This window comes from Perca fluviatilis, chromosome 6 (assembly GCF_010015445.1).
Source record: "Perca fluviatilis chromosome 6, GENO_Pfluv_1.0, whole genome shotgun sequence".
Classification (NCBI taxonomy): domain Eukaryota; kingdom Metazoa; phylum Chordata; class Actinopteri; order Perciformes; family Percidae; genus Perca; species Perca fluviatilis.
In genome coordinates, this window is record NC_053117.1 from 3,374,307 (window position 1) to 3,391,215 (window position 16,909).

Below are 16,909 nucleotides of genomic sequence, written 5' to 3' on the forward strand. Positions count from 1 at the left end.
TCATTGATAGAGCTAGCTCCATCCAGCCGCAGGCTCTATCAATGAGACTCGCGGACAAGAAGCGTTTATTTCACCGATCGTTTGTTTAAATAACTCAACACATTATAATTACACACATTATAAGTTTAACTGGAACCTGTGGTAAGAGATTGCTGGCGTAACAAGCTCGCTGACCGCGCTCTCACTCACACACACGGGCCATTTAGCAGGAAGAGGGGAAATGCAGGCCCTGGAGCTCTGTCCAGGCAGCGGTGTTTGGTAGTCCATTAAGAGAGAGACTAGAGCCAAATGAGGAGGAGCCGCCGAGTTGACGTCAACTAGGCAGCTCCTTGAGATTTGCCCGTTTTCTTTTTTTTTTTATATATATATGTCAATGGTTTTCAGAGGCAGTTTCAAATTGTGAGATTTGCAGAGGAAAGAGGTGTCAATGGGATTTAGAGGTTCTATGTATGTCCTAGTTACCCACTAAACTGTCATTATTCAACTATGACAAGGTAAAATCGGTTTTGCATTCTATCACCCCTTTAAGAGGTTAATCAATACCAAGATTAGTTCTGCAGCAGAGCCTGAACGCCTCACTGTCTGTTTGCACCTTCTACTCCCTCATGCTGTTTTCTACAGAATTATCTTTCTCAAATAAATGGGTCAGGGGGGATTGGACATACTTCATAGAAGCAGGTGACCACTGGGATGTTGGATTTAATATTAAAGTATAATTCGATTCAATATGAAATATGAGTGCATTTTATTTATTTTCAATGACAGAATTGTTGGGGTCTTACAGTCATACAGTCATAGTATCAAAGGAAATGAAAGTGCAGATAAGACAGTTAGTGTCAGCAACACAGAAGCTAAGAGCATTATTAAAGGAAGAGATTAAAGGAAAAGTGGGAAAAGCAATAGGAGGAGGAAGAGAGGAAAGGACGAAGGTTTTACAGACATGAGGAGCGCAGGAAGGAGCAGGAGAGACGAGACGATGATAAAAGACATGCTGGACTGAACAACACACTGTTTAAACTGGGTCAGCAGAATACAGGCCGATGTGATCACTGCGGGCAAGAAGAAACAATAGAGCATGTTATACTACATTGTCAAAAACATAAGGAAGAAAGAAAAATGAGATTAAAAACCTCACAGAGATAGAAGTATAGTGTGATCTTATGGATATTCTACAAAAGACCTCAAGAAATGAGTGTTATTGCGTATTGTTTCAGTATCAGAATATATTTCAGTATACAGACAAATTATTATGATTGGGAAGATATCATGTAGTTATGTATTTATTTTGATTTATTATGACGTTATTTTGTTTTGTTTATTTATTTTGTATTATCATCATCATCATCATCATCATCATAATTATTATTGTTATTATTATCACATTATTTATTTATTTATTTATCTATTAAGTACAAGAGACGTTTTAGCAGAGACAGTTTACTTTGGTTTTAGTATAGAGAATCTTTAATTGTCCATAGTTTTAGTTATTAAACACTCTAGATATTGTGATCCACACTCCACACCAGCTGGTGGCGGTAATGCACCACATCGTTGTTTAATAACCGCCAATAATGCTCAAAGAAGCCGGCGCAGGAAGCAGCAGCAGAAGCTCCAGCCTCCAGCATCCCCCAGCAGCCCCCAGGACAGTGGTGGACCCATCATAGGCTACAGTCATTGGGTGGACATCATGCTGTTCTTCACTAAGTCTCCATGTGTTTATTGGCAGATATGTCAGCTTGCGAACACACGGCTCAACACGGTGAACCCACACACACTCAGGAACCTGTTTACCCAGGTAGCTATAGCTCCATAGCATAGCATAGCTATCGCTATGCTATAGCATATAGCATAGCAGCTCCTGGACACATAACGTTGCTAAGTTGATGTCATGTGGCTAACGCCAGTTGTTGCATCATATATCATAGTTCACTAACACTGATTTAACTCTCATATTAACGCTATTTAATATTCCAGCTCAGGAGCTTGTCTCGCCCGTCCACTGCGCATGCGCTGCAGCCCATCTGTCGGCCAAACAACAAAGTAAGTTGTGCCACCACCAGATTCCATTCACAAGTCGCGCAGTTTATTAAGGAAACACCTCCCAGGACGTGTTGTAGGCTGTGTTCTCGTCAGTCCCAACGCAGATTATGTAGAAGCTGAGTAAACTTAGAAACGCCATGGAAAATAAATGATATAAAGGTACATACATTGCAGAGAAAATGTGAAAATAAAATAATCCAAAGTGTGTTTAGATAACTGATTGTGATGATCAGGTTTGTTTAGTATGTGACCTGAGTTTTTCTCTCAGTGGTTTGAGAGCAGACTTGATGGTGACAGGTGGAGGAAAAACATCCATGTGACGTCACTAAGGCTGGAGAAACCCCCCGCTGTTCAGACCAGGTAAGCCACAGTTACTTCCTTTTCTAAGCATGAGCCGTGTGGCCGGCGCTGACTGGTTAGACTAACATGTAACGGTGTGTCCCTGTCCTCCAGTGAGCTGTCTGAAGCAGCGTATGAGAAGCTGGCAGACGAGACGCTGGACGCTCTGACTGACTATTTTGAAGACCTGATGGATGAAGCTTTCACTGGAGCAGAGTACGATGTCTTGTTCTCTGTAAGTCAGGCTATGTCCTGTTCCTCTGCCCCTTTGGAACGTCCGACTGCAGTAAATGTTGTTGTTACACGCTTAGAATAGCTTGATGGGCTTCAGTTGATCAGGCCACTCACCGAGATCAAGGTAACTGGCTTATTATCGTGGTTATATTTTGTGTGTGACAACACCTAAAGCAGTGTATCAGACTTCACACAGCTCCCTCGAGCCAAAAAAAGGCTTTATACAATTTTTTTCCACATCCCTCCCTTTAACCTCCTGTAGACTTTAAAGGTGACTGTACAGTCAAACGTTTGTAGTTGCTCCTTCTCAAACATTTACTCTAGGGCTGTCAAAAATGGCCAAAAAATGATGGTTTGAATATATTGGAATATCTACTTTTGCGCATTTTGGCCATAGGTCTATATAAAAGCATCCAAAGAGCACCATGTCATCGGACCTTTAAACCTAATTTGAACATAGCAGACCTCTCTCTGGAGCATGCATGAGGCAGGATGTGACGCAGAATACACCGCGGTCACGTTAGTCCGTTTGTAATTTAGTCATAAACATCCGAGTCTCTTGCCGTTCCTTGAATTGTCTGACGATTTTGGCATCGCTCCTTACCGACAGAGGTTCTGAATCTTGTTGTCTCGCCAGTCAGATCTTTGTTGCCGTCTTTGTGGGGTCTTTTTCTTCACCCTCGTCGTTTGTTTTCTTTGTTCCGGTAGCGCCAGCCAGCATCATAGAAACGTCATCAACGCGCCCACTCGACGGGTCTCAATCAGACAAACCCAGACAGGGAGCGAAGCATTTAGGGTCCATGCCCACGCAAGAATGCACCATCCACAATATTTCAATATAAGTTTTCTTTTTCGAATGTCTGATTGTTTTTACAATTGGAAGGAATACATATTTGTTGACAGCCCTAATGCCCTCAGAGAAACCAGGTTAAGCAGGTAATCAGAGAACCTGTTCACATGCGCTGTAGTAACCTGGTTACTACAAGTCCACGCATACACACAGCATGTCAGTAATCAGACTCTCTCCCCATCCCCACACCGTGTTTGAAAGCGTGGTTTCTTATTAGATAGAAGACAGATGAAAGGAAGATGATGCTCCTGACTGACATGCAGTGAGAAGAGAACATCTTTTTATTTTTGTGTGTTAGTCTCAGGTGTAGTCTGACTTTGGATGCATCGCTACGTGTTATGTCATCTCCTGAAGTCTTTGTCCTGCACACGCTGTAAAAGTCCAATTAGAACCCCCCCCCCAAAGCACAGTTAGTAAGTTATTAACATGTGATAGCAGCATGACAAATAGATTGATAGAAACTGATCAAAATCAACCCTCAGACAGCTGTCACAGTTTCAATTCTGTTCTAATCTTTCAAAAGCCAGAGGGAAGTGTGATGTAGGAATATTGCCCCCATTCTATGCTCTGACTGTTTGGTGGAGAGACTGCAGCAGAAGCTGTAGGTGTGGGCCCCCACCCCCGCCCTCTGTGCTCCATAAGCTGTTTCAGACGTGGCCTGATGTTTGACTGCTGGGCTCTGCTGCCTTATTGATTTCTTGCCAGCAGAATCAACACACTTAGACCCTGTTGTTCTTGTTGGCAGACACTTAAGTTTATCTGGCAGGAAGCTTTAAAGCTGTAAATCTTGGAGGAACACAGAAGCAGTGAGAGACATAGCCTGACCTATCAGAGAGGAGGATACATTTCAGGACAGAGGGACAGGTACAGAGGACCAGGGCGCTAACCTTACTGTTTGGAAAAGGGCAGCAACTCCTTCTGAGGCCAGAGGGAGCGAGCGAGAACATCTTTTCCATGGAGAAAAGCCTTCAGTGGTGGTCTTTGCTCTTCTTTCAATGACGGAATCCTCTCCAGTTGTGATAGAAGGGATGCTACTGCAGCACCTACGCTAACCTCTGTAGGCTCGGGACACAAACGCATTACTTGAAGCCTGACTAGATTTGTGTGATACCGTGCAAGATAACTGGGGAGCAGGAGGCCGTTGAGAAGTCAGAGCAGCATTAAGTTATTTTTCCCTGTTTGGGTATCATTGTGTAGTTTTATTCCTATTAATTATGATTCTACTCACCACCTCCGTTGCTCTGAAACAAAGCGGTGCCTCTGTCAGTCACAGCTGAGTGCTCAAGGACTCTAACTGTTAAATCATATTATCTTAACAAACACATAGGAAAAGATACACATCTAACATTGAACAGTGTGTGTTAATGAGACTCCATCAGGCAGCGCTGCATGCTTCTTCCTCAGATGTGACCTACAATACTCACCTTAATGATAACACGACCCAGTCTGAATCTGACAGCCAAATCATTTATGGTTAATCTCACTGAAATAAGATAAGATGGAGCTTTACTGAGATGATCAGCCTACTGGACCAGCACCAGCCGTGTCGGATGGAGGGCAGTGTTTCATTGCTGCCACCTCCTGGCCTTTCATAGAGAGGTGTTGCTCTGCACCAGTCTGTTCTTGTCTTCACTGACTGTGGTCATCCTTTGACCTGTCCTCTAGCGCCACCATGAGGTTGATATGTTTGGCTTTTAATCAAACATTTCAACAACTAAATTCTGTACAGATATTCCTAATTTTTTAAGTGCATATAGTTACATTTAGCATATAGCTCAGAGCACTCTCAGTATCTGATTCATTAAGTTCCAACTGGAAATAAATCCTTCAGACGCCGCACAGTTGGACAGACCAGTATTATGATGTGTTCCTACAAGCTGATGCTATTTGGGAGTGTGTCATCTCCTGTTTAGATTTGATATGTCACCGGGGTGTGGGTGTGGGTGTGGGTGTGAGCCTGATTTTAGACAGAGGAGTGCATGTGTGGAGGTAAAGGTGCATTTTGTTTCTTGTTTCCCACTGTTATCATCACACTGCACTGTCCTCCTGTCTGTCAGTAGTATGTCTGTCCTGGCACTGTGAGATGTCCTCTGGGATGTCCCCTCCACAGATCCGTTTTGGTTGGACAGCATCTGTCTCCACTGACTGATTGGCCAGTGTGCCAATCTTGGCAGCTGACCCCCTTTTTCAACTGGCTGTAGTAACATATGAGGCAAAAAAACAAAACACACACACACACACACACACACACACACACACACACACACACACACACACACACACACACACACACACACACACGAAGCAGTACTGCAGAGGGTCTCAGAGGCTGGAGTAAATCTTTATGGAATAATCAACTCTGTACCTGTAAGTGCAATCCTCTAGCATGAATGATTCACAAAAAAAATCACACAAGATTTTCAAGGAACAGACCAAAATGTCATGCAATTGAATAGACCTACAACCAATTAGAGCAAGGAAACCGCGTAAGAGAATCTTGATTCGTATTTGATCAGCAGCGCCTAGTTTGACAGTTTGATCTGAGTTTGGTGAGCCTGGTGCGTTGTGATGGATGGAGAATGCTAGTTAGGTCCAGTAACTAGGTTCAAGCATGACTGTCAGTCATTGTATCAAACCAGCCCCATGTAAGATAAACGGTTGTGATTGGCCTGTCCAGGTTCTCTTCAGCTGTGTATCTGTCTGAATGGGAGGGGGGGGGCCCGACTGTCTGACACGTGAGCTGGCAGAGTCATCTGGTTTCCAGGCCACCAATCCTCCCTCTTCCATAATGTAGTATCATCGCTATTACAGAGTGGCTTTAATGACCGAGGTATTGGCATGCTTAAAGAAATAGTTCAACACGTTCCTATGCCTTAAATCGTTTTTTACATTTCTCTCTGTTCAGATCAAACAAACAAGATACAGCATGTTCATCAGTGAGCTTCAGAGGTGCTGGGAGGTGAATGTTTGAACTGAATGTTTGAAGACAGGCTAGCTGTTTCCTCCCCCAGCTTTATGCTGAACACACAAACCCTCTGAAAAAAGAATATGTTGAATATAACAGATATAATAGCTGGGTAGAGCAGAGTGGGAAGGCAAAGCATATGGAATCCGAGCGTTGTGTGAAGCCTCAGAGTATTGCAGTATATTTGTAGAGGTTTATGGTTGAAATGGCTTATTAAATTGTTTTTGTCACATGAAATGTGTTAATGTGTTTCTGTTCTGTGTCTGTGGTTGATGTACAGAGCGGCGTGTTGACAGTGAAGCTGGGCAGGGAGCACGGCACCTACGTCATCAACAAACAGACGCCAAACAAACAGATCTGGCTGTCTTCTCCCACCAGGTAAGACTGGAACATCCCAGAGTGGTTCTCCGACACTTAACATCTGTCTGCAGCTGTCTGCCTTTTCTCCTCTCCTCTGCTGACTTTAGACCAATCTCTGCACAGCAGAGCCCCTTCGTCTCTGTGAAGACCAGAGCATGTAAGTGGCGCGAGGCGGTGCGAATTTCCGCTCCTCGCTTATGGAGCTGTTCGTTCCCCCGCTCAAAGCCGCTCCCTACCGCTCCGCTTAAATCGCTCACTGCCAAATAAAAGAAAAAAGCTGTGTTGTATTTATGAAATAAATGGCGCCCAGCCTCCCTTCATGCCCGGAGCTCTGGCAGCAAAAAGTCTGCTGGATGACAGGCACTGGCGGCATGGAGTGGGAGGGCGGCGCCGTTCATCTGCGTCCATTGGACTCATGGTTATATGCCTAAATGATACAGAAAACTTAGAAGATTTGATGTGTCTTGATGATTGTGTCAAGGTGTGTTCAAGCTAATCGGATGTCAGAAGACTACTGTCATGTTTTTAAAAAAGCTTTTAAGTTGACTAAAACCAACTCAAAGTAGCACGGCCACTTCAGGGTCAAACTTTGCCCCCTTGCACAAATCTACAGAACGGCAAGATATTCAGATTTCCAGCAGTGCATTTCCCCTTTCAGTAGCAGCACAATTTACAGAGAAATCGCTGGATCAAGTTTAGGATCACCGGTAACCTCTAATCACAGTCATGAACTTTGGTTGAGCTTTGGATAGTTTCGCTAACTATCCATGCTATGCCCAAATAAAAATGAAAATCATCAATTGCTCCTGTGAGCAAATAAAAAAATAAAAAAAAATTCTCTCTCTGTTTACTCCCATTGCTAGCGAGACAGGTCTCTAAATCACACTTATAGCACATAATCAAATGATAACAAAGCGGATTCTGCTTTATGTACAAATGCATTCCGTTGCATATGTTTGACGCTTCTTTAAAATGATTAGTACAGGTACTGTTTTGTTACCAAACATGGTAATGGAGTTATATGCAACCACTCCAGGATTCCTCCTCTCTGTCTCCATGCAGCCATGCGGAGGCTGACGGTGGGATGTTACTCACGGCCGTCAGACAATATTGATTTGTACTGGTGATTCAGATGTTTTTGTGCTTGCTGTTCTTGTGGCGCAAGACTTAAAGAAGGTACTGTACAGAACGGAACATTTCCAGGTACCTTACAGCACATGACATTTTAGAGGGACTTGGATCTGAAACGGCGTGTGCACTCCAAATGTTCCTTGTGTGACACCGTGTCCAGCTTTGTTGATCATGGCAAATAAAAAAAAAACCAGCAGCCTGGAAGGTGCTCAGAGGCCTTGTTGACATTGACCATGGCACCAGACGAAATCCCTCAAAATGTAGTACACAGGTTTAAGAGGTTTCTGATGTTGCTTTATGACGGAACAGAACATGCAGATCTCAGCAACCAGTGCCTGTCTGGAACAGCATGTGAGGAGGTGCAGCTGACCAGGCATGTGGTGTGTGGGGACGGGCACTGCCATTGCCTGCAGTAGCTTCACCAACTAGCTGGGGCTGACCATTTTTTTAAATCCATATTTTGTGTCAAATTATTGACATTGGCCAGATTGGCAGTCAGAGCTCTAAGAACTGACTTCTTCTCTTCTTTAGCCAATCATTGGCATGCAGTGTCTGTTGTTGTTTCAAAAGCTTGGAGGTGCACGGCTCGGTGCTCAGACCCTCTGCACGCAGTCACCCAGGCCGCAGTTGCGTAATATGGCCGTCCTCACCGGCCCGACCGCGCCGACTGCAAGAAGCACAAAACAAGTTTTAGTTTACATAGGGTTTGTCTATGGTAGGGACTTTAATGAAGATCAAACCAAGTGTCACGTATGAATTATGCATAAATGAAATGGGTCATTCTAAAGGGTTCACTTTCTTTTTATTGACACTGTAAAACAATAATCTGAAATGACCACCTGTGAGCTGATTTCCTTGCTCGTCTTTTTGCAGTGGACCGAAGCGTTACGACTGGACAGGTGAACGCTGGGTGTACTCTCATGATGGTCTGAGCCTCCACCAGCTGCTCTCTAAAGAGTTCTCCATCATCTTCAGTAAAACCATGGACCTATCTGACCTGCCATACTCCTGAGGTGCCACAGCCACTAATGACTGCCTACGGTGGGACTACTGCGACTCATCCAACCACTGTCAGATCCTATAGGAGCCAAAGATACACAGTATTTATACACAACTCTACAGTAACGTCGCAGTAAACGCCCTGAGGAGAGCAGCTGTATATAATGAGTGATCTATATGTGTTCTATAATAACGTATTGTTTGAGTTTATTTCATTTACAGCACTTTAAAAGCAAATGGGTTTGCACTAAAGTGCTTCAACAAAGACAGACATGTATATTATGTATGTATACAGGCATAAAACCGATGTATGTGCATAAATATTGTCATTTTATTAAATATTTGACAAACCTTCAGATGTAGATGTGGTTCTATGTAGACCAGACTCTTTATGCTGTCTGGTTTCATTGAGTTGTGGCTGTCTCAGAGAAAGCTGACTGCGACTAAGGGGGCAGTATGATCTCTCAGATCTCTGGAGGATTTTATAGAGCTAATCAAAGTCATGTAAAGCAGGAACATTAAAATTAAAACTCTCAAAGCTGTTTTCTGTTTCTTCAGTATCGTACGAAATTGGCTTTTTATCCACAAGTTTGTAATTTGTCCACATTTTACATTTCGCCAAGTTTTATTTAATGCTTTTTTTCCTTTTGATCCATTATTACTCCAATATATCTAAATTTAGTAACTTCATCATTCATCAATCTTTCCACCTTTGATGAAAAGATTCAGAGGTGTGCGCGGTCACAGAAGGCTTGTATCATGTGGACGCGCGTGGACAGTTTTGTTATTAGAATTACTCATGGGGACGGCAGACACTACGCACTATAGCTTTAAATTATAATAAAAATATATTTGCATTAATTTATTTTATTCCAGCCTAATTCCATTCATATAGCTTCAACTCCTGAACCATACTGTCTAATTGCATAAATGCAAACGCTCCAGTGACAGGGAACCTTTCTTTATGAATGATTTCATATTCCATATAAGCAGCAGCAGGACTGATGTGTGCTCTGCATGCCACTGTGTGGCACTGTGGGCTAACTGGGTGCTGGCATGTTGCTGAAGTGGACCACACTGAACTTAATGGTGCCTGTGTTGGGACAGAGCCATGTGTCGTCCATCCTCCGAGCCCGGCAACATGTTTCCTGTTAGGCTCTTTCACATTAAAGGCTCCAGAGTTTGCCTTTCAAGACAAGTTGGTTCTGCAAAAGCCTGGTTTCAATAGAATGTAGTGTTTCAGCAACACACTGTCCAACACAGGACACATTCATTTCCTGTTTTTTTTTACCTACAGTTAGTGTTTGTTTCCTTTAAAACAGGGGGTCCGGGAGTCAATGTAATGGGACACCAAATTATTGTTAATTTTTGAAAGTTTTTTTCAAAACTGAAAAAGTCTTAACATGAATCCAACATATTATTAGCAAATATAAAGCCCCACTGCCAATAGGTAAGGTAGTCACTAAGGTAGCCCCCCCACAGATCCAGTTCATCCTGAGGATTCACTGTACGTATGTACGTATGTACGTACGTACTGTATGTTTAACATTAAAAGATGATTTATAAAATCACGCCAACCATTATTATTTTAATAGCTTAGTATTCTATGCATAAAAAGGTATGCATAGAGGCTTTAGGCCACTCTACACGTTATTGTATAGGCCCAGTTAATTTTTAACATATGTAGTAGGGGTCCCTGCTCCTTCTCTAAAAAAACGTTGAAGAGCCCTGCTGTAAACAGGACCGGGCTTGTTCCCTAACTTTAACCAAGTGTTTATTATTGTAACCATGATGACAAAGCTCCCCTTACCTTAACAAAGTATATATTTTATTCCAAACCATGATCTTTACCTAAACCTAACCAAATCTTGGTGTTGTGACATCATAAAACCCATTTATGTTTTAGTGATGGATTAGTTGTGGAAGGCACAGACCGATGATGTCATACTGCTTCGTGTGTCGTTCTAAAGGGCAGTTACAAACAACGTATTTTGTCATTTAATTTGGAGGATTTGTTGGTTTTCAAATTCTCACTTTGTAGCATGCCTTTGCTGCACGGCAGATATGGTCGCCTACGGCAACTTTTAGTTTTCAAGGGAATTTCTCAGAGAAATATTTCTTGCATTGGTAACAGCTGAAACTTCCCATATATAAGTGATGTGGTCATCTATTGGCAAGTTTGAACACATTTTCATCTGAATATAAACAGAAGAGCCATTATGTTGTTGGAGTTCCATTAGCAGTAGTAAATGTTTTGAAGGAATGTAGGAACTCCACAGTAATACGAACGATATTAGAGGCCAGGCTAGTGTAAGAGGATATAAAGGTGGGATTGTTTCCCAGACTGACATTAACTGATCTGATTTTAAATGACATTTTCCTTGTACACTGCATGTTTTTACCAGCAGGTTTCTCCTGATGCGATGTTGTGTACTCAGTTTCCCAGGAATCACTAATTCAAAGTGTGCATGGTGATGTTATAGTGACGGATGAATCAGGTCACAGAAGCTTATGATGCAACCATGACACAATCCCACACAGCACCAGTCCTCATCATCCTCTCTGCAGACTCCATGATCAGGATCTACCACTGTGTGTGTGTTGTGTGTGTGTGTGTGTGTGTGTGTGTGTGTGTGTGTGTGTTCCCATGCATCCGTTTGCACACATATCCCTGTTTCCATTAATTTGAGGAACAATAGATCAAAGATCTTTGCTTTGATCCATCAACCTACTAATGCTCACTCTGTCCTTTCTCAACTATCTTACACTGAAATCATGCAGGGAAATGTACTAGTTTAATCCATTTTGTCAAAAATGTGTGGGTAAATGAATCATGGATTTTAGTTTTAGTTTTTCATGTAATACAATTTAATATGCCCATCCCTCAGCGGATTATTTAATAACAATAAAACTCAAAGGGAAGAATATAAATGAACAAATAAATGATCCACAGACCCCAAAAAAAGAAAAATATTCTTGCTGAAGTTGTAGATAGTGAGTTGTGTGGATTATCCACAGTAACAACGCAGCCCAAATCCCTGCACGAGTTACAGCCTCCAATAATTATTACACCCCACAATGTAAAACATGTTGGATAGCACAAACAAGAAGATGATTTGCAATGACAATTAATATTCATAGGATTGTTCATTCATTCAGTCTGACAAAATGTGAAGCCAATTTTTGCTTTGCTTTATTCACGCAAACTTGACCTGTGTTTTTGTGTCATCTCACCACCATTTGGCTTTTGAGGTGCCTTAACAATGTCATGCTACTTTTGTAGACAATCAATGAAAACTGTTTATAGTGAGGCCTAAATCCCTGTTAGCCAATGTTCATTAGGCAAATAGCACAATGACTGCTATGCTAAAAATGTTTTATTCTGAGGATGTCTCTAGAGATGTCCTTTTCACTAAAGCCACTAGGATGCATCCTTTGAAAGGGATCGGTCTGGCCAGTAGTTGTCCAGATTTCTTGGTCCGGGAGAAATGTGTGTTCTTTTGTTTTAATGTAATGTTACATTGCAGAGAGTGAACACTGACCAAAGTTAGAAAAAAAACCCTAAAGGTAACGGGGGTGGATGTGGCGGATTATCACTCTAAGCACCCAGAGGCTTAGTGCCACTATTCTCCTCCTGTGGTGGGATTTTCTGTGTGAATTATGTAACAGTAATGCTTCAACACAGATCAGCACACAGCTGTTTTGTCTTTTGGCCTTGTTCCACTGCTGCTCTGGCTCCTGTGTGCAGCGCTCAGCTTCCAGACGACGCGCTCCACTCCTCAGCGCTGCGACCGCAAACACCTACTGACAACAAGGGTGGACCCGCTGGGGGCAAGCAACGTGTTGTCATGGCAACAGATTGACTGACTGGTGTTGCTTTAATTGTAGAGCTCTGATGAGCAACAACATGAAGTACAAGAAGTTCATGACCATCATGCAGGCAGCTCTCGGAATTGCCCCCCTCAACAAGAGAGAGCTGATCCCCCCGCCACGCAGACTCTGGAAACCTGCACGGTGAGTTCTTGGTCTGTGTGTGTGTGTGTGTGTGTGTGTGTGTATTTATTTCCATTGAGTATGTGTGTGAGTGCATGGGAAACAGGCCAGAGTGGGTGGTCAAGAGATCAATGTAAAATCAAAGAGAATCACTTTATGTTAATGATGCCTCAGCTCTCTGCAGGCCTTCAAATCAAAAGCAGACATTAATATTCAACCGTTCAAACATGTTTTTGCTAATGCAAGCTCCACGCGTGTTTACTGGCTCACAGAGCGGACTAATTGTAATTTGAATGCATTTACGAAGATAATTCTCACTGGTTATGAAATGTCTACACTACCATGGGATGTCTTATTAAAAAGATTAGGGATTTAGAGAAGAACCTCATAATATTCCATGATTTGATTCATTTTCAGAGCAGCTTTATTATTACTGAAAACTTAGTGAACAATTAATCCCATTAAAACCAATTAAAAACATAGCATGCACCATATGTGAAAGTAATCGCAGGAGCTTCCTTTAGACCCTTCTAATGTCACTTTATACTCAGCTTTTTTTTTGAACAAAGTCCCCAAAGAAATCTGCAGTTCATCAAATTACCACAAAGGGATTGGCACAATGAACCGGGGGCTTTCAGGGTACATGAAAGTGTGGGGGTCTGCCTTGTTACCCACAAGTACCGGTACCTCCAAGGACTATTTATTCAATATTTCATATATCTGTTCTATATATTTCCAATCGTTTCTGTAAATGTGAGCTGATATGATGACTATCATGGAAAATCCCTGTAGTGGTTTGTAAAATAAGCACTTTCTTCTCTATATTTCCTGTGACTTTAATGTAAATGCAGTATTTCTTCCTATGAAACGGTTACATTGTTTTACATTTGACTGGTGTGACACAACAGGGGACACATTCTTCTCAGGAGCCCCTTTTGTCTCTGATGAGAGTCATATACCACTCCAAATCGCTGTGGTATAAAACGAATGGACCACCTCTACCTCATCCATTATTTTCTTATATAGTATTTCTCATAACACTCACATGTCAGAAGTAGATTAAACATCTGGAGCCCAGCCAGATGCCCACGCTTACAGAGTGTTAAACAGCAAGAATGAATGGCATTTAATTGCAACATGATGAAGAGTAGATCTGTTTATAGACTTGATGACATGACATAACATAAAGTACAGTACAGTATGCAAGCTGCACACTAATGATGGCAGTTATAAGACAAAGGATGTTCCCAGTACAGTATAGGCTATATACTGTACACTACCTTGTGATTATTATCCATTTGATTTACTCCAAAGCTTCAGCAGACAAACAAACCGCTTGAGCTTTTAGAATGTGCTGTCTTGTCTGTGTTTTCATTGTTTTTATTGATGATATATCACATTTGTAATTGGTTTTATCTGTCATAATTGTTGCTGTCAGCCAGCTATTTTTATACACTCGTACACTCAGCATTGATTAAAAGCAACAAATTCACACCCCACTGGATTGCTGAAAGGCGTTGTGGGAAATGTCAATCACAACACTCAAAATAACAAAATCAAATATCAAAATAAACAATGTATTTAACAGTGTGCGTGTGTGTGCATCATAGTTCTTCCATAATGTGGTGGGCACACTGATTCAGGCTAGTAATGTCTGAATAATGAATGGATTCAAACTGATTAATTTATCAGTGTGTTTAGAAAATGCACATATTTATATGTGTGTGTGTGTGTGTGTGTGTGTGTGTGTGTGTGTGTGTGTGTGTGTGTGTGTGTGTGTGTGTGTGTGTGTGTGTGTGTGTGTGTGTGTGTGTGTGTATTTTATCTCTGGGGATTGTGAGGACATTCTGGGACATTTATTTCCTAGATTGATGTGTGGGGTGCCAGGGCTGTTACTACGTGCCATGCGGTCCTTGTATAACCAAAGGGGGAGCTGTGTCCGCATTCTTGGCTGGACGTCAATCCTGTTCTCAGTGGGCATTACACTCTGCCAGAGTTATCCCTTGTCACAGATTGTTCTTGATGTTCATGGACAGTCTCTAAGCCCAGCTCCGATGTGGAGAGTGTCAGTATTGGCAGCCTGAGGGTTGCCTCTCTACTTTTTGCAGATGATGTGGTTCTGCTGGCGTCTTCAGACCGTGACCTCCAGGGCTCACTGGGACAGTTTGCAGCCGAGTGTGAAGTGGCAGGGATAAGAGTCAGCACCTCCTAGTCTGAGACCATGGTACTGCTGGAAAGACACGTTCCTCCCAAGAAAAAATCAGATCAGTTAATGTCAGTCTGGGAAACAATCCCACCTTTATATATATTTTCAGCAAGTATTATGGGAACGAGAAAGAAGTCCGGCAATGTTATTATAGGGCGACAGAGTCCACATAGGGTGGATGGAAACAACATGGAAGCAGCTGTTTATTTCCCATCTCCAACCGTTTCTTTTAACCATGACCAAAACCACATCTTAACCATGACAACCAAAGTATCCCTATCTTAAAGAACTATTACTTTTAACTCACACTACAATTTCATGTCATTTATTTATGTATAAGGTCAACGCACATGAATCAACATTTCCCTAAATGTGCCAGTGTTAGCCAGCTGCAATTTTCCACTGCAGTCTCTGGCAAGGTGATTTGAAACCAATAAGGTGACAGTTAGAATTTACAGATAGAAGACAACAACACAGTAAGCATTGTCAAGACAGTGCACAAGCCATGCATGTAGCCATGCAACATGAAGCAGCAAAACACAGCCAAGCAATACTGATTATAATCCTTGTTTTCACAGTGATGTACCTTTCCCTTGATCCAGCTTGTCATACAGTCTGTTGAAGGAGGGCTGATCATTGCATTCATATATAGTTTTGATTCTGTAGTTGTTGGGCAATTATATATATCTACAGTTAGCTGGGCTGTTTTTGGTGCATTGCGTTTCTTTGTTTGATTGTACTTTGAAGGACATGGTGGAGTCAAGGATAATACAGAGATATCTGACATGAGAGACTAGGCCTCCTTGATATGGGATAGGAGAAAAAACGCTCTGGGTTGTTAGCATTTCCTTAAACCAGAGATCTTCAACAGGGGGTCCGGGACCCCTAGGGGGTCCTCAGAGTTAGTGCAGGGGAGGCTGCCAAATTATGTAAAAAATATATATATGTTTATTATTTCTAAAATTAAAATAAGTCTGAAAATATACATTAATATGAATACAAAAGTTTAATAGCAAAGATACATTGGCCTATTTGTGAAAAAAAGAAGAACTATACACATTGAAGATGAGCTTACTGTAGGGAAGTTAGCCACTGGTAGCCATACAGTTATGCTCAAGAAGTCACTGCCTTTCAGATGTATGTTTACCATTAAAATATGATGCATAAATAATATGCATTTCTTTTCATCCTTTCTGACCAGGTTAATATGCAACTCAATTGTATACGATATATGTGGTAGGGTGTCCCTACTCGGTCATTGAAGACGTTGAAGACCCCTGCTTTAAACCAATCCCAACGGTCTTGGGCGGCGCTAAACTCCAGATGCAGCGACAGTGGCTCTGCTAAATAGTCTCAGGAAGGAACTTGTTCTGGTGGAACATTTGCACCCCGCAAAAGAAAACTCCAAATCCAATATTAAATGAAGTTAACTGTTGACACAATACAGTACAGGTGAGCTATTTAAATTAGCTGATACATGGTGAAACCTCATTGGCTCTTACCAGTGTATCTCCGTGTGTACTTCGTCCACAGCAACCCCACCAATCAGTCCCAAAACCTCCCAGTTAGAGAGGAAATGTCCTAATCATATTCTTTATAAATCTTTACAATCATTCCCTGAATAACCAATAAGGTCTGCCTTGTTGCACCATCCACACCTTCTTTAAAACTTGATATGTTCAGGGTGTAGCTCGCTAGCTTGAAGTTAGTTGTTGTTTCCCGAAGAGAACGGAGATTGAGAACGGCGACACACATCGCCACAATTCTGGCGATTATCCTGGCTTGGCTGGTT

General features: G+C 42.0%; 1 protein-coding gene across 1 annotated transcript; it reads left to right on the forward strand.

Annotated features, from left to right (window-relative positions):
• Window positions 1–1,574: 1,574 nt before the first annotated feature.
• Window positions 1,575–9,274, forward strand: fxn (frataxin). Its single transcript, XM_039804455.1, has 6 exons — window positions 1,575–1,795; window positions 1,975–2,040; window positions 2,309–2,400; window positions 2,494–2,614; window positions 6,709–6,806; window positions 8,793–9,274. The coding sequence occupies exons 1-6, from the start codon at window positions 1,688–1,690 to the stop codon at window positions 8,929–8,931; spliced, it is 624 nt and encodes a 207-aa protein (XP_039660389.1). The 5' UTR covers window positions 1,575–1,687; the 3' UTR covers window positions 8,932–9,274.
• The last annotated feature ends 7,635 nt before the right edge of the window (window positions 9,275–16,909 follow it).